The sequence below is a fragment of the Strigops habroptila genome, chromosome 5, assembly GCF_004027225.2.
Source record: "Strigops habroptila isolate Jane chromosome 5, bStrHab1.2.pri, whole genome shotgun sequence".
NCBI classification, from domain to species: domain Eukaryota; kingdom Metazoa; phylum Chordata; class Aves; order Psittaciformes; family Psittacidae; genus Strigops; species Strigops habroptila.
The window spans coordinates 63,110,559-63,134,553 of NC_044281.2; the positions used below are offsets into that span (position 1 = coordinate 63,110,559).

General features: G+C 39.7%; 1 protein-coding gene across 1 annotated transcript in view; it reads left to right on the top strand.

The window, feature by feature from the left end:
* The window catches only part of WDFY4 (WDFY family member 4), a 137,979-nt gene that overhangs the window by 52,747 nt on the left and 61,237 nt on the right, over nt 1-23,995 (top strand). Inside the window, exons 29-39 of the mRNA XM_030488245.1 lie at nt 601-806; nt 1,418-1,587; nt 2,133-2,258; nt 2,734-2,895; nt 3,002-3,199; nt 4,706-4,823; nt 5,374-5,531; nt 5,971-6,209; nt 8,621-8,730; nt 9,689-9,880; nt 10,427-10,566. Coding sequence (XP_030344105.1) covers nt 601-806; nt 1,418-1,587; nt 2,133-2,258; nt 2,734-2,895; nt 3,002-3,199; nt 4,706-4,823; nt 5,374-5,531; nt 5,971-6,209; nt 8,621-8,730; nt 9,689-9,880; nt 10,427-10,566 — 1,819 coding nt within the window. The remainder of the gene's footprint in view (nt 1-600; nt 807-1,417; nt 1,588-2,132; nt 2,259-2,733; nt 2,896-3,001; nt 3,200-4,705; nt 4,824-5,373; nt 5,532-5,970; nt 6,210-8,620; nt 8,731-9,688; nt 9,881-10,426; nt 10,567-23,995) is intronic.

Sequence of the window (23,995 nt, forward strand, 5' to 3'; positions counted from 1 at the left end):
CCCATTTTGAAAAAAGTTTCATTTTTTCAGAATATGTCTCAAAGGAGGAACTCGTATATTGCTGTTTCTTCTGCATTGCAAGGGTTGAAGAAATCCCAGCTGTCTTTGAAAATCAGTTCAAGCTAATGTGAGATTACTTGCACCCCTCTATTGTAACCATGAGCATGCAGTTACTATAGTTCTACCTTGTATAACTAAAAGACAGAGGTCTTAGTGCTGGGTGCTGAAACTGTGCGTTTTCATTCATTGAAATATGTTGGACTTCAAAATTTAAACTGGAATTTTAAATTTCATAGATTGAAAAATATAGTCTGTGATATATTTACTTCAGTTCTTGATACACACTGTCAGGAGCTTTATGTTAATGAACTTTTTTGTCTGACAGTAATATAAGGTTGGATTTAGTAGAAATTAAGTGCCTTGAATTGTGTGTTAAATTTTATAATTCTGTGTTGTGGTATGCCCTTAATCAGATTTTTTCTTTTTTTCCTACAGAAACTTGAGTTTCTAGATCACTTGGAGATAATTTTTAAATAAAATCTCCTTTCTGTCTTCCACCATGTCTCCTTTCATGTGTTTTAATTTCCCTGTTTGTCCTAGGCAACAAGAAGAGACATTTTTGGCGCTGGGACCAGACTGGTTTCTGCTGTTCACACAGAGCTACCTGCACTCCAGCACAGTTGTGCTAGGAATCAAGCTACTTCTGTGCTTCCTCCACAATCGCTTGCTGCTGAACAAATTCAAGGAGGGGATAGTAGCTGGGCGCTGGCTGGAAAACAGCTCTGCTGGAGTGACTATTCTAATGGGTATGTGTTGGTTTAATGTTCCCAAAACAATCCCTTCATCCATCTCAATCGTAGGAGATTGCTGAAATGATAGGAGAGTTCCTACTGATCTCAACAGACCAAGAACTGATACTACTTTCTAGGGCAAGTTTGTCCTCGTACTTCAGCTTTTCTGTGCTGAAGAGTGGAGAGCATTGCTTCTCCCTTGCATGACAGTTGGCATTTCTGATTAGCAGTTGCAGGGAAATGGCCCTTTCTGTCCTATATAAAATTGGGCTAGTTGGTAAGCTTGTGAGGTGTTCAGATGTCAGCTTGTGCCGTGAAACCTTCTGTTTCTTTAAGATTTGTTCAGCTTGCTTTTTGTTAACTAGAGCTGTGGTTCTGAGAAGGGGAAAAGAAAAGAAGAAGGATTCAGGAAGAATCTCTTGTAACAAAAGTGATAGTGGGAAAAAATGTTATCTGCTAGTCTGAGGAAGTTTTTTAAACTGTTGCTGTTGCAGCTTAACAGAGTACTACGTGGCCTGGGGCACATACAAATGAGCATAAAAAGTTGGGTCAGTAATCCTTCCTCTGATATGACATTCGTTTTTACACACTTCCTCAGAATGTTTTCTTTTTCTTTTCCTTTAAAGATAATTTAAAAACTCATCCTCCAGTGCCTGACAATGGCTCCTTCTTGATTTTTGGGTTTTCTGTGTTGCAAAGATGTCTGACTGATCATGTCCACATCCCTGAGGTCTACTTGCTCGTGGCAGGGCTCTTTCTGGCAACTCCACCATCTGAACCACCTGAAGTGGCTAAGGTATGAAAAAAATAGTAGACAAGCATGAAGCTGTTATTGCTTCACTACTTTGGCATTTTGTGGCCTGTTCTGTGAGAGGATTCTCAAGCATGTTGACCCTATTTGGTTTTTGTGGTAGTTAAAATTAGTCATTCATACTTTAAAATTAAGAAAGTTAACTTTGATTTAAAGAAATTTGTGTTCAGAACAAACTTGTTCATGGAGGTCTTAAATGCTATTTACTGTACTTTAGAAGGTATTTTAGATTAGCTTCCTTGTCTGCTCTTACATTGTTAAGACTCATTAAAGTCTCAAAATCAGTAGATTTGGTAATTCCCTTCAGTGTCCTGAGAAGCCATAAGGCAGTTTTGTCCCAGCAGTGCCAAAGATGTATTTCAGAAGACAATCCATTAGTGCTATCCTGGGGAAACATATTTAATAGCTAAAGGAAGAGCTGCTGAAGATGAAAATGTTTCGGTGTTTTTCTATGTGGACAGCAGGCATTTTTCTTGATGTATCATATATAATTCACATCTCTTCTTGAAATGTCTTTCCTCCTGTTGTAGAAGGATCTTGAGTCTATGTTGCAGTGGATCTTACAGCACCACTTTATGGAGACTGTCCTCAAAATCGGGTTGTGTGCAGAGGCAGCTGCTTTACTGCTGGAAATGGTTAGAGTCACTGTGGACAAGGTAAGCATTTTATTGCAAGGACAGTGAAGTGTGAAGGGCAGAATAAACTGAGAATGTCAGATGGCAGTGGCAGTCTTCACCTGCCTTTCTCTGTCCTCACAGGGCACTACTGAGCATAACAGTGAGCAGGTGCCTCAGAACACCAGCATAGCTATTGGTCTGGTTATGTTACATAGGAGATGATGTGATGGGCTCATGTTTAAGAGCTTCTGAGCACAGACAGATCTTACACACAGCATTACCCATTTTTTTCGTTCAGGAGAATAAGTATATGCCAGCTCTGTGATAGGGTGTATCTTCAATCTACAGTTGAGTGTATCTTCAATCTGGGAGTTGGCTGCTTGTCCCTTCCCTGACTTCTCTGGCCATGTCATGTTTGCTTAGTTGTTTACGAATATCTAGAGAAGAGCAAATATGAGCTTATATGAGTGAGAGGAATGCTGCATTGACCAGATGCACATATGTCTGTGTTCAGCCTGTTGTAGATGCAGAAGCCTCCTGGGAGATTGCCTATCCAGGGAACGTTATCCAGTTTCTGTGCTTCATCTATCACATTTATACTCAGGATCCCGTTTGGCACTGTCCTGACTTCTTGAAAGCTTTGGCTATGGTTGCTTTCCATTCTGGACCACCCAAGGTATGTGCATCTAAGGCAACATGAGCCCTTCAGATCAGAGATGGGTTGCTAGGAGGAAAAATCAATTTAAAGATGGATTAAAATGCATTGCTGTCTGCTTCCACAGGGAGGCGCTGAAGGCCTTTTGACTCCTGATGGTCCAGCCATTGCTGAAGGGAAAGGCTGTCTTGATCCCTCCTCTCTCCCACTTCTACCACACCCTGCCAAGAAACAAGTGTGGGATTTTGTGCGAGTCCTCCTGATGGACAGTCTTGTCAACATCCCAGCAAACAAACAAGGGCATCCACTTGAGCTGCTTCTTGAGGTCTCTCTTGTAGTCATCAGGCTTTGCTGCTCTACCTTGCACTGGGGGTGGAAGGACAGGAGGCATCCTGCTAGTGTCCTAGTGGAAAAAGTGCTGACAGTGATGAAGAGGTGTATTCATCCAGCATTTTCAACAGTCTAGGAAAAGGCTGGGATCACAGCTCTTGGAGAGCATACATTACATCCTGGCAGATCTGGACAGCCAGCTTAGTGGAATGGAATTCCTACCTTTTCAACAACGAAGAAGGGCTTTTTCTGCCTGCTCTGTATTCATGTAAACTAAGAAAATGCTGCCCCTAGACAACAACAAAGGCATTTTTCAGGCAATATTTAATATTGAAGTATGGTGTGAAGAAATTTCCCTATTCCTTACTAACACGTGCTTGTCATTAGAGCAGCCCTTGGATTTGTTGAGAACAGAAAATTTCACATAGAACATTCCTGTGTACTGTTTTTTGAGACAACAATTTCTTTTCATTGCTCAAATAAACCAAAACCAACTGGCCTCACTTTTAGTATAGATTAATACAAGCTGTAGCAGCTGAGTCTGAATCATGGACTTCAATCAGTTAAAGCACTGGAAAAAGTCAGAATAGCCTGAAGAAAAGCAAAATGAAAAATCTAGGCTTCAGCTCCAAATTGTCAATAGTCCAGGTGTTCCAGATGTGAGTTCTGGTGCAGACGTAGCTTAGTAATACAAATGGTAAGGAACATAAGCTTGACTGCAACTGTCATGAGTTAAATAATCTTGTGGAGCAGCAGTTCCCAAAAAGTTTATGCAATAACATTCCAAGGATTGGTACAGTTTAAAATAGAGTGTGACTTTTTTGACTATCTGAATCCTGAACCTGCTAAATGGAGCTGGAAGTTCCCTGAGGGCAAGATCTCTTGGGAACCACCTGTGAACCTGGGTTCTGGCTCTGTGCAAAACCTTGTTTGTGTTCAGTGTGCAGAGCACAACAGTGCTGGCTGTCATCTAGAGAATGTAGACCTGTGTAGGATTTCTTCTTGTTTTCCCAGCTAGGGTGTGAGGTTCTGTCATCTCACCTGCTGACCAGTAACTGTCTGCACCTGCACTCTTGCTAAATACTGCATGAGAAGTGCTATGTTGACTTGCACAGAGAAGCACACCAAATAGCTGCATTTATGTGTTACAGTGGATTAGCTGTTACAGATAACTTCTCATCTCGCAGCAGCTGTTTCATATGTTCACAGCAAGGGCTAAAATGTGCAAGCGAGGTGGAGTAGTTGTCCTTGCTCTTCTTGTTTTTCCCTTCATCTTCTTAATATGGTGCCTAGGTGTTTAAGAAAAATATTGGGCATTTTGAATTATCTCAGATAGTACTGAGTATCTCTTGGAATTTCTACTTGTTTCCTTGAGCAAAACTTCTGAATCTGATTTTTGACAGGCATAATCTGCCAAAGATCCAATGAAATCAAAGTGAATTTGAGTCTGATTTCATGGCTGTTTTCCTGCAGTACTAATATGTATACTGTCACTGTATAGGCTTCTCCAGAGGATGCCACCGGTGAGCAGAAAAGACATTTTCAGACAAAAGTTTTGCTGTCTGCTATGGATGTCTTCAATGTTACCACCCAAGACGAGGTGAAAACAAGACCAAGAGGTGAGTGGTGAGAATCAGGTCATTAGCTAGCTGGTATTTAGCATGTAGCTGTAATTGCTCAAAAGGTTTGGAAACAGTAGCTGGAAGGACAGTTCAGCTCAGCAAGCTGGACTGTCCATTCACTCCTCCTGTAGGCCAATTAAATTACTGTGGTTTTACCATTTTTCTTCACTTTTTTCTCTTTTAAAGAACAGATGCTGAACATTAAAAAGTGAGTACTTAGAAAGAAACCCAGCTTTATCCTTGAGTGCTTCTGGAAACAACCCTGATAACTTAGTGGTTGCTGCTCTCCTTTCTGAGTGATTACTTGGACCAGTCCTTTGTGATAGTATTTTAGTGAGACTGGTTTTGGCCTTAGGATGGAGCTATCATTTCCACTCTGAGTGAAGTATTTCTGTTAGACCTGAAGTTTTCTTAGACATGTCCCATGTCTGAGACATTATGGCATCAGGCTGTTCCTTCTCAGCTCTGGTAACCTCACTTATCATATCATGGGGATTTTTCATTTCAGCTTGTTTTGGAATAATCAGTCCTCTTGTGTCCTCTCCAGGGAGCAGTGATCCTCATGGCACTTCAGAATCAACTGTGGCTGTATCCATGATGAATATTGCTTACTTTGCTCAGAAGCTGGTTGAGAAACTGAACAGCAGAATGTTTGCTGCTGACCCCAAGCAAATCCTGATCTTCACTGCCAAACAGATTGCAGGGGTGAGTTACACGGATTTTTTTTCCAACTGCTATCAGCATATTGTAATGTGCTCCTTCACACTGACATTGTGATACCACAATTCTCAAAAATATGCTGTAATCTGTTTGGTAATTGTGCTTATTCCTGTTTTCTTACATGAGCACATAATAGCTCTAAATGACAATCAGAGCTAGATGGTGCAGCATAAAGAAGAGATCGTTAGCTTTTTCTGTGCTGCTATCTGTTGGCTATGTACATGTTGCTGAACAGGAATAAATCTCTTCCACCATTCTGGGGCCTTCAGCAGAAATACAGAAAAATTGAATTTGTGTCTAACAGGAAGTTAGGAGGAATTTTGCTGAAATAAGTTTGCAACAGCTTAAATGAAGTGAGAGGAGAGGATCCTTGGGGAGAGAGTTCTTTGAGCAAGCCAAGTACTCTGCTGTTTTGTTTTCACAGGTCTTAGGAAGCTCCATTTCTCAAAAGGAAGTTCTCCTCAGTGCCCTGTACAGCTGTCTAAACAGAGCCATCCTATACTGCCTATCCAGACCACAACAGTCGCTGCCTGAACAGTTTAATGTCCTGAACACTCTCAATGTCCTGCAGGAGCAGTGGGACATTATTTTTGCAACTTACAACTCAAATACTAATTTTGTCATCTGCCTAATGTACTGCCTTTGCCAACTGAATTCGGGCAGGTACAAATGTTCATCTCAGTATAACATTTGTTTACATCTCTGTACTGTTATCTATGGAAGTGTGTGCAAAGAGGGAGCTTTCACAAAACTTGGGCAATATCCATTTTGGGGAATCACTAGAAGTTGAGACTGAGCTAGATTTAGCTAGACTAAGGACTCTGGATGTGGTGCATGAACTGCATCCTAGCAAGCATTTGACCCATTGGGCTCAGTGCTCTGGGGGTTCAAAGCACCACTTTGCTTTAAATATGACAAACCTTCCACTCTGATTTGGTGTCTGTTAAAGTGTCAGAGTAAAGCCACTTGGGGAAAGATGGCTGTTTTCTTCATATGCTTAAAAATGAAAAATAACAACAGAAATCCTTTGGCACAATTTTTTATTATTTAATTTGGAGGATAGGAAGTTTACTAATGTGGTCAGTATTCTGGAGGCAATGGAATGTCTTTCAGCAAGAAGTGGAAGGGATAAACTGTTCTTCGATCAGAAGGCTACTTTTTTCTTGAAATATACTAGTGAGCCGAAAGTTTCCTACCACCTTCTTACTCAGAGGCAGACTAGTACATGTGTTTGTGGGTGTAATAAGCAAGGGATATTGGATGGTAACGTAACAATGCCTTTTTTTTTTTTTTTTGTTTCATTTTGAAAAGGGCATCTCATTTCAGAGACACCCAGATAAGCTTGCATGTTTATCTAAGTAGAACCCTTAAATTTGCACATAGGTTTAATTGCTGCTCTTTATTAACCAAAACATCTGTGTTTTATCTGTTTTAGTCACCCAGCATTTCCAGCAGCTTACTCATTTCAGAGGAGTAACTGCAGTTAACAAGGTTGAACTGATTTCAGTGGAGCTGGCTCACAAGCCCATCGTTAAAATGAGAATCTGGAAATCTTCCTGGGATGTGGGCTAGAATCACTCCTCAAGCATGCAGGTGGCCAGTCTCTGAGATATCTGCATGAGCTAATTTAGGGAGATGATGATTTTTCTGATCCAGCAGCTATTCTTGTGTGGGTGCATTTAAAATGTCTATAAAATTGTGCATGGATCCTGTGGATCTGTTATGGTTCTTGTTACTTGAGTCTGAGCTGCAAAGTCCTGGTCATACTGAAGTTGGGAGTTTTGCCATTGGATAGGGCTAGAACATCCATACCTGCTCTGTTTGCTATTCTTACAGGTGATGTATCAGAGGTACTTTTGCTAATGTAAGCTGGGGAATTATTTTGGAAACTGTGTTTTTGGGGGGGTGGGGGGGGGGGAACCACAACAATATTAGGTAGTGCTTTATTCACTATAATGATGTTTGCTGTTTCATTAAAACCTTCTATGCTGCTTAGACAGTCTGAATTGAATGCATTAACACAATATCACAACAGAAATAAGCTGCACTTCCTGTGGTCTTTTCTTGATTGTTTTTATCCCAGTCAGATAATAATTTCCAGGCCAAAACTGTTGAGATGGGATAAGGGTTGCTTGTATGTAGCAAGAGCAGAAAACATTTTATTTTTTTGTTTAATATATTACAGAAGAATTGGTGTTATCCAAAACCAGAACACAGCAAATCCAGCTAATCAGAATTCTGGTATTTAAAAGAAAATCAGAAATTAAAATGGCAGCTTTGCATACCCAAGAGGTCTGACTTTCCCATGTAGTAGTGCCTTTTTACAATTGAAAGAAATTAGTATGTTAATAGTGCTTCTATATAATATAAATGTTATTGACAGCAATTCTTTGACCAAGTCCAGGTTCTCTTAACTGGGCCTTTTGTATTTCTTGTAAGTATTACCTCTGTGCTGAAATTCCTGGTATCTTTTACGTACTGACTGGTAAATTACCTGACATATATCCCACTCCCAAAGCAGCATTAACTTTTTATGGCCATGGTGATGTTCTCAACTATAATCTAAGTGATACTAATATCATGGTGCTAAAGTTTGCAGCTTGTTTGTGCTGAGTGCTATATAAACTGAATGAACAATCACTAGTGCAAAGAAGTTAGACTAAGCAAGCAGTTCAGGCAGTGTTTTCCACATAAGGGGAGATACCTCTAGTGAAGAAATTCAGAGCAAAGTGACAGCATACATGATGCTCAGGGGAAGTGTAAGAAATCTGGATGCAATCTGGCTGCATTAGTACAGCCCCTGTGTTCCAGCTAATTGAGATGAATGGTAGATAGAAGTGCACTAAGAAGTGCAGGGATAAGGCATATACAACAGAGTGATCCATAGGATCTTGGTGACTACTCCTCGGCTTTGAAAACCAGACCGGCAGTGGTTTAGTTCCCACCTCCTGTAAATCCTCGAGCCTGGGAATATTGATCTACTAAATGAATTGAGTAGGAGTGGATGTGCAGAAACAACTCATGTGCCCTCCTTTTACTTTTTTTTTTTTTTTTTTTTTCTTTTTTTGTCACAGCTATTTAGAAGGTTTTGGGGTGGATGCAAAACCAAAGCTCGCTTCATATCACAAAATTTTCCTTACACCCAGTGAAGAGGAAAAGGGCAACGTGCCTACTCCAGATGATGGTAATTTATAGCACATGTTGCTTTTGGCTTACTGAGAAGGAAAGTGCCTGGCCTAAACGGTTATCAGAGCAGCTTGTGGAAGTGCTGCTTAATTGCCTCTTCAGTGTATAGGCACTGCAAGCACAGCATAAAGAAAGGAAAGTTGTGCTTAAAATGACTTGTGCTTGCATCATACCTTTTTATTCAAAATTCACCCCCTACATGCTCAGGAGTAATGGTTATCAGTCTGGAGATCTCTTTCCCATGTTGTGGCCAGTATCAGTGCCCAGATACATACTATTTGTAGCTCTATTTCTTTTCTCAAGGCCTATAAAAAGCTTCTGTCTGTCTGTTGTACACAGGAAGAAACATTTTGCTCTTTTAAGAGAAAAGCTGGAAAATTTTGGGGGCTGGATTCAGTGTGGGAGCTGTCAGCTGAAATGTACAGCAGAGTGGTGCTCTTTTTTTATATAAATATTGGCTTGAATATACTGCAACTAAATGAGTCTGGTTTGCAGGGAAATACAGCAAAACAGATCAGCATTTCCTTGTATAGCATCCTGTTGCTGTGTCAAATTATTCCATGACTCAGTTACCTTCCACCCACCATCTCTAATGATATTTGGCAACATAAAGGAATGTCCTTTATGTGCTTTAGCATTCTGTGCATGATAGTAAGATCATCAAAATTCTGAGGAGATGGTTTTTGAAGGCAGAAACAAGCTAGAATCATCTGTCACTCCTACTTGTTTCTTTCAGGCAGTTGAATATAGTAAAAGAAATGTCCTGCTATTTTCTGTATAGACTAAGTAGTCTGGTTTAGAACCTATGGAGGCAGTAGACAAAATTGAGCAACTCCTCTGACTCTAGCAGTTACTCTGGACCAATGCTGTTCCAGATGAGATGTTTTTCCTTTATCTGCTGCTTGACTTGTTAGACAAAAAATGATTTTTCATTTGTAGTTTCTTTTGTTTCCTAGTGCATCAGGAGATTCTGAGAACAGTAGAAGTCATCTGGAAGCAGCTCATTTCTCAGAGGCGGCAGGCTCTGGAGGACACTTACAAGATGGATCTTTCTGTAAAAGGAAATGATAGAGAAAGGGACATGAAGTTAACAGAAATCACTCCTTTATGGGAAGAAATTATGACAAAAGCTTGGCAACACTTGATAGGTATCTGTTCTTTTATGGAATATTCATTGTAGTAAGCAAGGACATTGCAGGAAATGTAGCACTTAATGGAAAGTCAGTGATGCTTTGGTTATACCTCTCCTCTGCACATCACCTGCTAGATAAAGCAGATTCTCAGTGACTGTCATCCAGGAATGTGATTGTTTTCTGTGTCATGCCCCAGCCCTTCTGTAACCCCAGATGATGATGGGTGATGTTGTAGGGCTCGTCAGTTGTATCCCATAGGAGAATTTAAAAGGGAGGATATTTGGGTGAAGAAGGGTGTCCCAATGTGTGTAGTGCTGCAGTAATTCAAAGTTCATGTCTGTGTAATGAAACTGATCTATGGCAGACCTCTGTGAGGTTTTTAAAGATTTGAGAAGTACCTGTTAATTCAATGCTTCTCTTATAAATAGAAGGACAATCCAGCTGGAGTGAGGCACTGCCATTTTCTTGTGTCTTGTGTAATGGGGATACAAATCCTCTATCTTCCCACAGGCTCAACTTCAAGTCTTACAAGCTTTTTTTTTGGTCTGTTCTGGCCCACAGCATCTGAAAAGAAGCTTCTCCAGAATAAAGCAGGGCCAGGCCTGTCACAGAGCAAGCACAATTCCTGGAGTGAAAGCCTCTCTTCAGCTATGAAATTGATGCCTGGCCGAAACACAAAGGAAATTACATGCAAATCTGAGGTAACTTCTGCTCTTTGTCTTCTATGACTTTGTCACCGGTCTGCCTTTTATACGGCTCTGAAGAGTTTGTCTGGACTTGGGAGGCTTCTGAGTGTGTCTGTTGAAATGTTCCATTGTAAACTAGACACCCACTGCAGTCAAGGTTCCTTTTCTAGACTGCTAAAAATAAACACTAAGAAATTGTCATTGATATGAAGAACTTTGGTTGGCACCAGTTAGATGTTATTTGTTTAAGTGGGTTAGGGCTAGAGTAACTAGCTATAGGGTAGAGCAGCAGTGCATTGACAGAATATTCAGAGCTTTGGACTTAGCTTGTGTTATTGCAGTGCTGAACATATTAAGGTCTTTTTTTCTACTGCTGAGGAGACAGTGAGTCTGCTACAGCATCAGTTTGGGAGTCTTAACCCTCTAACTCAAGCTATAGCAGCTTCAAACCAATGATGGCTGTTTCAATTCCAGATGTATTGATGAGGAAGTTTATGATACCCAAGTAATGTGTCTTATAGTACCTTACTGAGCTGCAAGCTTTTTCTCAGCATGTCACAGCATCCTTCTTTTTCCTTAAAATCTCTTTGCTGCTTACAGAGTGAGCAAGTTCTTCACAGGTACATATGTAGACTGTGATGTCATACTACAAGAGCATCGACTATTTGCCCTGGGGTCTGTTTAATTATTTTTTAAAATTAATTTTGATTATTACAGCTGATTACACCTCAGTGAGCAATGTAATTGATATTTGTAAATGTATCCCAAGGAACATTTTGTACAACATGCTTTTTGTTGTTGAAGGTTAAAGACTCCGTTATTGGTTTTTCCCTAAATATGCCCACATCATTAGTTCCTCTAGTGAAAAGGTTGCCATCTGGAAAAGGCAGCGTGGAGACATTATTCAGGCACAAGTGCATGAAATTGGTGTTTCTGCATCTTCTGTCTCTCTTCTGCAAGGAAGCGGTTTGTAATTAAAGGAGCTGGGTTTGGAGGAAACATTACTCATTTGGTGTTATTCCTTATCATGTCAAAGACTGACAGCTCCACAGCTCTGACAAATTGTTCCTCTCAATGAGATATGAAACTACAGTTCCAAATGTTCTTCTCCCTCTTTCCCTTTCTCCCTCCAGCCTATCTTTGAAAGAGTTTGATGCACTTTTCAGAGAGATGAAATCTAAGAGGAAGAAATTAATTTCTTTGCTCCTTGACATCCTTCTTTCTTTGTACGCTTCACAAGTAAGGTATAAAGTGAAAATTAGTGTATCAAAGGAAGTGGGGAGCACAAGTTACATTAAAAGTGCATGGTATTTGTGCTTTTAACTCATTATTTTTGACCTCACTTAGGTAGTCACTTTCTAAAGTGGTGTAATGTGATTTTGAATAATCTGCTGTGTCTCAGGTGCCTTCTGTATTCACTTGGGGAAAAATCTTCAGATACTGGCCTCTGTCTTCACTACTACTAGTATGGACCTATATGTCCTACAGCAATAGGTACCTGGCTGAAACATTGTGATACAAGGACAAGTAGCAGTATGAACTACATATTGAGAGACAAAGCATTTAAATCCCGTAGTGAAATAAAAAATCTTTACATTTACCAAGAGCTAAGCATGATTTTTCCTAACTGAGCAAAACTTATTAATTTTGACAAAAGTGCAGAAATTCAGCCAGGATTTCAAAGCTTTGCCCAATAGAAAGAAGAAATGAGTTGGTTACTGCATTATTTGTTGATTTTCAGTCAATAAAGGGATCAAATTAAGAAGTTCAAGCAGTAGCAGCATTTGCTGCAGATTAAAAAATAGCAAAAAAAACCCCAAACCAACAAACAAAGCAAAAACTCAGCAAACAAAACACCTCCTTCAAAACTATTAACTTTTTCCCTGTTGTCATTTACAAGACAGCAAGAGCACTTTTGAGACCAAATTCTCAATCTGGAAAAAAAGGCAGAATTCAGACTATTTACTGTAGCAAAGGGTCAGGCCCCATGTTTCTGCTGTACTTTCACTCAGGATCTCCAGCACCAGCGAAGCAATTCTCTGCAATTTGGTGACAAATGTCAGAATTGGCAATCAAATGGAGTTGTATTTTCCCCATATTTCTGAATCCACTTTGCTATCTCATGCTGTGATCTGGGCTTTGTCTGGAAGGTACAGTCATTCAGAAGCAAAAGCATGATCACATTTCTGGTAGTAGAATGGCAATGATCTGCTCTGGTAATTGCTTTTTTGTGCTTTCTTGGAAGTCTAAGTAGCCATGGAGGAGCAAGAGGAGCACTGTACAAAGTCAGATTTTTTAATGCTTACAGGTGACAGGTAAATTTGCCAGCAGGAGGGTGTATAAGACTGAATGCAACGCCAAAGGTTTCCAAATCATTTACTTTCCTGTTTCAAAGTGAGACTTTCTGTCTCTTGCTCTTTGTCCTCTCTTCCTCCCAGTCTCTATATCCATATTTAGGATATGTATTTAATTTTTAGGTTATCAGTGTCTGATTGTTTTTGTCATCTTCAACAAGCTGCAAAAGCAGCAAGGGAGCACTGTAGCAGTCATGTTTCAGTAAGCTGTAAATCAGTCAACAGCTTCTACCATGCAGTGTCCTGAGGTTCTTCCTGAGGATGAGTGCCTGAGCAAGGGTACAAGCAGCATACTTCTCATGACTGTAAGGACATACTGCTTCAGGAGTGTAGATGTAGTTGTTCTTCTATACAAGAAATATAGAGCCTCCCGAGTTTTACAGAAGGCCTGATCATGCTTGTCCTCTTCTGTTTTGGTTCGTTAATTACATTCCTTTATGCCAGAGACCCATGTACCTTGAGAGAACAAAATAGAAAAGGTATTTTTAACCCCAAACTTCAGAATGAAGAGGTTAACTGAGACCTTCTAACTTATAATTGCAAAACCAGAAACTTTATGGTAGGATTTTGGTCAGCAAAAATACACTTGTAAAGACAGCTATAGATAAAGAGCCAGCATCTGACCTCCTTTGTGCTAGTTTTGTCACTCTGTCCATTGCAAGAGAATTCCTCCTAGTTAAATGATGGGGGAAGGCAGCCTTTGAACTCTTGAGGATTTTTGAACAGTTTGATGGATAGCTTGGTTTCTGCTTTGCTGCCCTTAGTGTATGCAATGTCACTGCAGAGCTAAGAGCAAAAAAGCTTTTAACGGTGTAGCTCTATGAACCAGAAAATACTGGGTGCAAAGTTTGGCTTTACTAGGAGTGATTAATATTTCTTTAGTTGACTTTATAGTAAGAGCCCATCTCTTGTGCTTACTTTTGTAAGTAACAGCTAGATTGTTAAACCCACAGCAAATCTGTAAAAGATAACTGCATTCAAAATGTCAGTGAGAGCCTTCTTTATCCCTGTGAATTACTTTCTGGAGTCAGGAGCTTCAAGAAAAGACCTCTTGGCTGAGACTTAAGTCACTGTCAGACACAAAATCTATTTCAGGGCGGCCTTGAACAAAAAAAGCTTGCTAATTTAGGATGAAGGAAGGACAAGCTCAACTTAGTTTGTGATAGCTGAAATGAAGAAGATGATAGAAATATTTGAAACAAAATCACAGTCATCACTTAAATATTTTTCTCACCACTTACTTGGGCTTTTATCAGCTTTTCAAGTGAACTAAGTTAAAATAAGCAAACATAATGATATTCCTTTGAATAGTGCATCGTTTGTATAACATCTTTATCTTCATAATAGAAGGATAGTTAACATCACTAATTGTCTAATTAAGTTCATTAACTATCCACCAACAGTGCACCATGAAGTTGACATTATGTTCTTCTGTCAACAAATGCTTAGATTTCTTAGGAAGTAATTAAAATGTAAATTAGCATGTCATTAGATGCACAAGGGAAGTTTGGCATCAAATATTCATTTCAAAACTGCTCATAGCACACATTTTTTTACTTTGATGAAAGTAGGCACTTTACTATTAATGATGTATATTAAACAATTTCCATTATAATATTATTGTCTTGTTTAATAACTGGCTCAAAGCTAAATTACAGTATGCTGCAGCAAGCTGGAAGAAGTTTCTTTAACTTTGAACAAAGAAATTTTTATGTCCTTTTAAGCACATATCTGACACACTGCTCATTTATCATTTTCAGATTGTTTACAAGATCATAAAGAAATAATTCAGCAGGTCAGTAAGTTAGATAAGAACTGCACGATAACATCAAATGCAGAGCTATCTGATTTTAAGTAATACAAATCACTGAACTTTCTGAAATAAATGCATTGAAGATAACTGTTTATCAGAGAAGTTGAAATATAAAGGTTGTATGTCGATGAATATAAATTATTAGGCTGACTCAGATCCACAAGCCACTCTCCCCACAGTCTGACCCCTAAAAATCCAGTACTGGTTGTTACAGGAGATGGTGTATGACAGCACAATGCACAGTAGAAAGTTTATCTTAGCAAAATTGTTTCTTTCTTGATCTATATCAGTTTCATGTTAAAACCTGAGATAGAAGACATAATATCCCTTCCAAAACTTTTTGTGGGTAAGCGGTCAGAGGAAGTTCTGTGATTTTAAACTCAGTGGTGTCCTATGGCAGTTAAGTCCCTTCATTTAATTAAAAAATTTATAAAAAGATGTTTTCTTTTTGCTTCCAGCATACTTTTTTTAAATATACTTCTGCCTTTCAAGCTAGAGATTAGTGTGTAGAGTTAAATGTTTAAAGCTGTTGGTATTGAAATCTCATCTTTCAAGAGCTGCTAGTTGCAGAGCTTTATTTTCACATAACAGAGGTGTTGCCAAAAGAGTTGAATGGTGTTAATGTGGATAAAAGCAGAGTTTTATTTGTTTTCAGGAAAACCCAGAAACAAGTGCTAGATGCTGAAACAGAATTATTTTTCTTTGCTGAATATATAGGAAGACAAATATTTTTTCATATTTTTTGGATCAAATATGTCATTTTATTTCTAAAAATTTCTGAAATAAATTGTTTTAATTAAGTTGCTTTATATGGATTGTTTGATTCAGAAGCCTGAAGCAGAAATTTAAACTGAATCAAACTTACATTTTTGTTTTAAAACTTCGGGTGGAAGCAACATTCTTATCCACAGTTTCCCACAATAAAATAATTTTTCATTATTCATTATTTTATAAGTTCTATATTTGTTCTATTTTTAAAATAAAAGAATGCAGTTTTTTAATCATGCTAGTTATTATTAGAAATCTTTATAAGGAGAAGAATTATGAATAAACTTGCTTATCAACAAGTTACGATTTTATATATTGTGTCTTATCTCATGCAGGGAGCAGTATAAAATGCACACAGGAGTCTGGGTGCCCAAAAAATTAAGTGTAAGTTTGTATATAAGACAGCAGGGACCGAAAACTGTGAAGAGTGTGGACTGGATGGTGGTACATGCGAGTAGAGAACAGGAAATCAAGGGAGGTCATAGAAATCTCTGCAAGATGAAATTTAATGTTTCTTCTAAGTGGGTGTATAGTTCCCTACCCTGTGCTGAAGCCTGTGACCATTGATTTCTTGTTCTCATCCTTGTTAGCCAAATTAAAGATAAAGCTTGGTTATGCCTATCTGTGTTCCATTCATGCTCTCTGCTTGTAGAGTCCAGGATTGTTCTACAGGCACTAAAAAACTCCAGAAGTCATCTTGTCACCTTTAAATGCATGTCATTTTAGAAAAACTTACAATTTTAGGGACCAGGGAAGAGATGTTTCTTTGTATTCTGTACTCTGAACTCAAAGCATATGCTAATGTTTACAAAATTCTTTCGTTAGCTAAAGGATTAGAAGTGCACATATTTATTAAATAAAAGCCATGATTCAGTGACCCCATTGCTATTCCACATAATGCCAAATTCTGACCTTCACCTGCCACTAGAGGTAAAAGGTAATACCTCTGCTGTAACAGGGTGGAAACTGAGTCCTCAGGACGTTGAGTGAATTATCTCAAAGTCACAGAAATATTTCTCAGAGATAAGATTAAAGAACAAACATGTCTTGCTTCCTGTTGTGTTTTTTGTGATTAGGGGACAAGTTACTGGTTCTCCCAGGAATTCACTTCTTCAGTAGTATCATCTGTTGAAGGAGTGTGTGTATGCACGCATTATATACATACATACACATATATATTTGCTGTAGATGTACTGCTGCTTCTGTGCTGCCTGAGTTTAGCTGATAAATAGTGTGGAAGTCTCAATATATGAACACTATACTTCAGGTTTATCGTCTTGAAACCCACCCCTGTGTGTGGGTACATTTGTTATGCACTGAAAAATTGAGGTTTTTCTCATCAAGTTTGCTATTCCCCAACCAACTGGTGATGCCAGGAATCCATCCATGATCCTTAGGAGCAGTTGGCACTGTGCATTAACCTCCTAGCGGGTTGAGGCACAAAGCTTCCATGCAACACTTAACCGCTGGAACTACAGTCTGTTGAAAAGCTAAATGAATTTTGGCAAAGCAACAATAAAACCCACATGGCAATAACAATTTTGTGATTCAAAAGAGTCTGCAAACAATCCTTAGTGTGGAGAGTGTACGCGAAGGACTAGCACAAACTGCTCTTTAATCTGCTAAGGAAAATGTTATCTGCCTTAGCTTAATGCTTGTTACCTGGTGACTAATGAATCGTTTTTCCTCTTTAGAAATGAACCTACCCACTTCCTAGTGCATAGTCAATTACTTAAAAAGTAGTCTAATCACAAGATGGGTGGGTTATTGTTTGCACAGGGCAGCCGTGTCTCTAATTCACCATGTTAGATTCAGTAGCAGCAGTAGATTTGGAGATGTTATGCACTTTGTCCCTCTATCTGAATACAACAAATTGGAAACTTCACCCAGCTATTGTAATTTACTATAACACTTGGATTCTTCTCTGTAAAACTGCCATGCTAGCTGTAACTGTATCCTCTGCTTGTGATGCTGATGAAGAAAGGATTTATTTATTCTCTCTGATTTAGTAGGAAAGGACCAGAGGTATTGGGCTTTAATTGTGCATGTCAGGAGGGGAAAATCTGGTTAAATGTGTGGAAAAAGCAGGAGCATGAGAACTGAAGTGAATACAAGATAGTTTTCAGACCTCAAAAGAGCTTATGCTCAAAATTTAACTGCTGATAATCTGACTCTGTAGCTATGTAAGTCTCAGCGGTTTAGGAACTTTCCATTAAAAAGATAATTGGCTTTAGATGGTGACTGCAAAAATCAATCACTTTTATGAGAAAATGTCTCCTTCCTGACTAAGTCACATCATTGGTGGCAGGAGATCCATGCTGGCTAGTGCTTGAAGTCCAGAGGGACAGGGCTGGGATGTGGGGCTGTCAAGAGGAGCAATGCTGCATCGCTGCTGGGAGATACATACTTAAGTAAAACTCAACAGTTTGCTCTTTGTAAAATGGCATTTTCTTAGTGTTCTTCATCAAAAAATGCAGATTTTCTGTTTGATTCAAGGTGGGATGAGTGTATCACATTAGTATTGTGTCATTTTTCTCATTCTAATGATGCTAATTTCCTGTTTCCCTCTATTGCAATCATCACCCATAGAGGTTTTAAGCATGTTTAATTGTTACTTTCAAAGTTTAGGTGATGTGTATTGTCTGTATGTTTATGCCTTAAATGCTTGGGTTAAAGGCAAATTTGCCTCTCTTTGGTAGCAGACAACCTGTACATGAGTTGTGAAGTATATGCCTAAACGTATCCTGAAACACAGTTATTTCTTGAATCTGTTTCTGCCATGCATAAACTCTTTGCCACTGTCACATATACTATTTGCATGAAGTTTGTTCAGTCACTGAGAGCTCTTTACGTGCTTTTCCATTTTTCTGTGCCCATGGAATATTTTCTTAAAACCTAGTGATTGCTTTAATAGGTGTAATTAGATCAAGAAACTTCCATGTAGAATTGTGAAAGCCCAGGTTAGAGGAAAAAAATATGTAGACTCTTCTTGTGATGTAAGATTTAATATCTGGTAAATCAGCTGCATTAGAATATGATCTGGCACTGGGAACATAAGAGTAGAAGGGATTTCCAAATTGGTTCATCAAATTGTTTCTCCCTCTCACTACTGCATGTTGTCACCATATGCATCCTCTTTATTAGTCTATCAGGCTACTTCAAATTAATTCAGGTTGGGTTTGCCCCATCACCAAACCCCCTCCACCTGCAACCAGGTCATAGTGACAGGATGTTTCAGAAACTCATCTTAGTTTCCCCATCTTTAAGCTAAAAAAATTGACCTGTTTCATAAAGATCTCTGAGATGTACCAGTGAAAAGTGTTGTACAAGAGTAGATATTTTAGTTATAGTTGCAATGCTGTCTGAATGCTTTTACTGTGTGTGCTTGTATATTTATAATATTTATTTCGCTCAGAAGAGCTAAGGTTGTAAACTAATATCACTAGTTCTAGTCCTCACTAAGAGATTACTAAAACGCATGCATCAAAACAAGTTTATGGGTATTCTCACTTATCATCCATAGGATTATTTACTTGGCACAGTGAGGGACCTGGATATCTGGGCTTTCCTTGAGCTCTTCCAAGTCCAAAACCGTTTTGCCTTGGGGTTTATTTTTATTTATTAAGAGTTTTGGCACATACTTTTGTGTGCATGTGTGTTCTGTAATACAACACATAGCCTTTAATTCCCCAAGGACAGCCTCAAACTGCAAAGCTCCAATGACATAATGTTTCTTTCAGAATGAACTGTGGCATATGTGGTGTGTGTATCATGCAATGTGAGTTTATTATGGCAAGCCTGAATATTTATGGGGTGCAGGAGTGTTAAGTGATATATATATATAAAAATAATAAAAAATCAGACATAAAACATTCCAGAGCTCAGTAAAGAATTGTTAACTTAGAAGTCACACCTCAACTTTTTTTTTTTTTTTTTTTTTACTTTTTTTATTTCAACTACCTCTTATTACAAGCAGCCTTTCAACTGCTTTAGTTGAAAGAAATTATAGAAAATCCACTCTCTGGTTTTGTTTTGGATTTTTTTTTTTTGCATGCGAATTTCTTTGTTTGACAGCATATTTCTCCTTGCTGGTTTTACCTTTCCCCAATGATGATCATTTTCTGTCCTATTTGCATGAGGTCTCCATACAGCAAGAGGAGAAATGGGTTTTGATTCTGTGGTTTGGGTTTTTTTAATGGGGAAATAGCTTATAAACTCCATCACTTTTTCAAGCTCTAAATATTGGCTGTGGAATCTGAGGCAGTAAAACGACCTGATTCTACTTAGAATGTGATTGTCTAAGGCTGCAAAGTAGAGAAGTATGTATAAAAAATAATTAAAGCATGAGAACATACTCAGATATTTTTGAAAGGATGGATCAATATGGCCTTTTAGTCTGCTCTTTCCTAGAATGCAAATCATACTTCTTGCATTTACACCTGCTTTTCTGTATATAAAACTCACAACTTATGTTATGTTACCAATACTACAAGTATCAAAGCTGGCATATTGTTTTGTTCAAGATAGATACTACAGTGTGGCACTATTGTATTTTATCTACTAAATAAAGGCTTGCCATTTTAAAGGATAACCACCTACAATTTTTAATGGAAACTGTTTGTTAGAAACTTGTTTGAACTCGTTGTTCCTTAAGTATTACAGTGTAATTGCTCTGACTGAACACTTCATAAACAACAGCCTGATCTATATTCTCCATGTTTATTGGATATCTTTGTCAGGTTTTGGTTTTGTTTGTTAGTTTTGTTGGGTTTTGTTTGTTAGGGGTTTTTTCCAATCACAGAGACCTCCAATTTTGTTAACTGTTCATTTCATTTTACAACCAGGTGGTTTTCCTGTGAGGACAATCATCAGGGGCATGCTCATGTGGTTGAAGATGTCTAGATGTAGCATTCAGAAGCCAAAATGGTTAGTCTTCAGTTCACCAGATGTGACTAGTGGAATTTTTCCTTCTCAGGACCCTTCATATGTTTCAAAGGCTAGAAGCTGGGTCAGTAAAGTCTGTGAGAATCTTTTCAATGGGGGCTTTGACCTTAGGGGTCTGATCGGTGACCACGAGCAAAATACAAACTACAAGCAACTTTGAAACAGCTGGCAGTAGAGCACTGACTAGGCTCGAATAGCCTGTGGGTATCCGAATGGTTGTTAATACCTGTAGGAATTGGTTGTCTATTCTGAATGGCTTTTACCCTGTGTCCATATGGAGCTGAGATCTCGGCTTTTCTCCTGTACTGAGCCCAGCTCAACAGCACAGAGATGCTGTTGCTTTCTAGGTCAGCCTTTATGGGAGTTTTATGTGAATTATGGAATAGTTTTGTGAGGCCACAACTGTGATTACAGGTTTAATGATGCTTTAAACAAACAAAAATGTAATGACTTTCATCAGTATAAAAACAGGAGCTTCCTGCAGGGAAACACCAATAAATGTGACTTCGCGGCAGGGGCACAGGCCTGGCTGGCAGCCAGCAGTAATCGGCACGCCACATAGACCTTGTGTGTTAACTTAATTATAGCAACAGTGCAAGCAGCAGCTAGATAGTTTGCTGTGAGGAATCACTGCCAGCGTGGCACAGAGTCCATGCATTTAAAAGTTACCCATCTGATCCATGGCTTTACGTAGTGAGTGGCTGGGACTTTCACAGCCAGTTTAGCCTTGTGCTGTGACTCATAGCAATCTCACCTTTGTCAGGGAAGTTTAGATGGGCATGAGAGCCTTGGAATGGCACTCTAACCTCTCCTGTAGTAGCTATCCTTGTGTTTGCGTAGAAAAGTCTGAGTTACAAGAGTGGGGTTTAGTTACTTGGGTTTTAGTTACAAATCAGGCGATTGGTTACTTACACCATGGGACTTCCTTTGGGAGGCCAGGTCTGCTGGAAGCTGATGGAGCCAGTCTGACAAAGAATGGGAAGAGCTGCTTTGGCAGGAGACTTGCCAGGCTGGTCAGGGCAGCTTTAAACTAGATTTGTTGGGGCACTGATCCATCCCAAAACTACCAGTCAGATGTCAGCACCTATAATGAATTCTTGGAGCGATGCTCAGAGCTCGGCTCAGATGCCTGTATACAAACACTTCTAGTATGAGGAATAAGCAAGAGCAATTAGAGATGTGTGCATGTCTGCAGGGATATGATATCATTGGCATCATGGAAACACAGAAAAGAGAAGGCTGTGCGGAGACCTCATAGCAGCCTTCCAATATCTGAAGGAGGCTTACAAGGATAACAGATAGGGACTCTTCATCAGGGGCTGTAGTGGTAGGACAAAGGGTAAGGGTTTCAATTTAAACAGGGAAAGTTCAGGTTAGATATAAGGAGGAAGTTCTTTACTGTGAGGGTGGTGAGGCACTGGAACGGGTTGCCCAAAGAAGTGTTAAATGCTCCATCCCTGGCAGCATTCAAGGTGAGGTTGGACAGAGCCTTGGGAACATGGTCTAGTGTGAAGTGTCCCTGCCCATGGCAGGGGGATTGGAACTAGATGATCTTAAGGTCCCTTCCGACCCTAACCATTCTATGACTTTATGATTGTAGAAAGTCCCATCAGTGTTGGACAGCCTGTTAAAGCAGAGTCCTGTGCTGGTTCTTCAGTTACCTTCATGCAATAAGATAGAATCATAGAATCATAGAATCATAGAATAGTAAGGGTTGGAAAGGACCTTAAGATCATCTAGTTCCAACCCCCCTGCCATGGGCAGGGACACCTTGTCCTAAACCACGTGGTCCAAGGCTCTGTCCAACCTGGCCTTGAACACCGCCAGGGATGGAGCATCCACAACCTCCCTGGGCAACCCATTCCAGTGCCTCACCACCCTCACTGTAAAGAACTTCTTCCTTCTATCTAATCTAAACTTCCCCTGTTTAAGTTTGAAGCCATTCCCCCTTGTCCTACCACTACAGTCCCTAATGAAGCGTCCCTCTCCAGCATCCTTGTAGGCCCCCTTCAGATACTGGAAGGCTGCTATGAGGTCTCCACGCAGCCTTCTCTTGTCCAGGCTGAACAGCCCCAACTCTCTCAGCCTGTCTTCATATGGGAGGTGCTCCAGCCCTCTTACCATCCTCGTGGCCCTCCTCTGGACTCGCTCCAACAGCTCCATGTCCTTTTTATGGTGAGGACACCAGAACTGTACACAGTACTCCGAGTGAGGTCTCACAAGAGCAGAGTAGAGGGGCAGGATCACCTCCTTCGACCTGCTGGTCACGCTTCTTTTGATGCAGCCCAGGATACGATTGGCTTTCTGGGCTGCAAGTGCACACTGCCGGCTCATGTTAAGCTTCTCATCAACCAACACCCCCAAATCCTTTTCTGCAGGGCTGCTCTGAATCTCTTCTCAGCCCAACCTGTAGCAGTGCCTGGGATTGCCCTGACCCAGGTGTAGGACCTTGCACTTGGCTTGGTTAAATTTCATAAGGCTGGTATCAGCCCACCTCACAAGCGTGTCAAGGTCCCTCTGGATGGCATCCCTTCCCTCCAGCGTATCAACCAAACCACACAGCTTGGTGTCGTCGGCAAACTTGCTGAGGGCGCACTCAATCCCACTGTCCATGTCGCCGACAAAGATGTTGAACAGGACCGGTCCCAACACCGATCCCTGAGGGACACCACTCGTTACAGGTTTCCAACTGGACATCGAACCATTTACCACAACTCTTTGCGTGCGGCCATCGAGCCAGTTTTTTATCCACCGAGTGGTCCATGTATCAAATTGATGTCTCTCCAATTTAGAGACAAGGATGTCATGCGGGAAAAAAACAAGATAAAACAAGCCAGTAGCTTACTCTGCAGTTGTTCAGTGCTTCAGTTATACACGTAGTCTTTCCAAATGCTTTGTCTCTCTGATCAGGCAAAATAAATGTCATGAGAACACTTTACTTCAAGTCTCTTTGGTACCCAGAATTTCATATATGGCTAGGAGAAAGTGAGGAACAAGCCTAGCATTTTCAAAGCTGGAAGTTTGTCTTTGATTAAAGTTTAAATTTGATGAATTAGTATGATAATGAATATCCTAGGTTGTATTTTGTAGTTATTTGCATGATGATTTGGCACCTGAGATATTCCATTGAGTTTAATAATGTTTCTGCTGATCTTTTCAAAAGGGAGGCTCAGATAGGAAGTGCTCTTTGAAATTCTCTGGTATGTGTTCTGTCTAGATCTTGGCTTTGTGAACTTTGTGACCTCCAAACCTTGGGTTTTGGGTTTTGGTGGAGTAGTTAAGAGAATGAAACCTGTTTCGTTTCCCTACTCTCTAAGTTTAAGGATCGTACACAGTAGACCATTGTTCATTATTTTAGCATTTGTTACTCTGAGGTTAGTATTATAGTCTCTGGCTTGTGGTTGGAGAGGTAGTGGTCTAGGGCAATAGCATGTCTTGCTGAAGATCACATAACAATTTGTTTGCAGAGTAGGGACTGCGACTTGTAATTTCATGACAGCAGTTCATCAGTCTTGTACTTGCACAGAGACCCTTAGCTTGAGAAGTTAGTTCCAATAAAACAGCA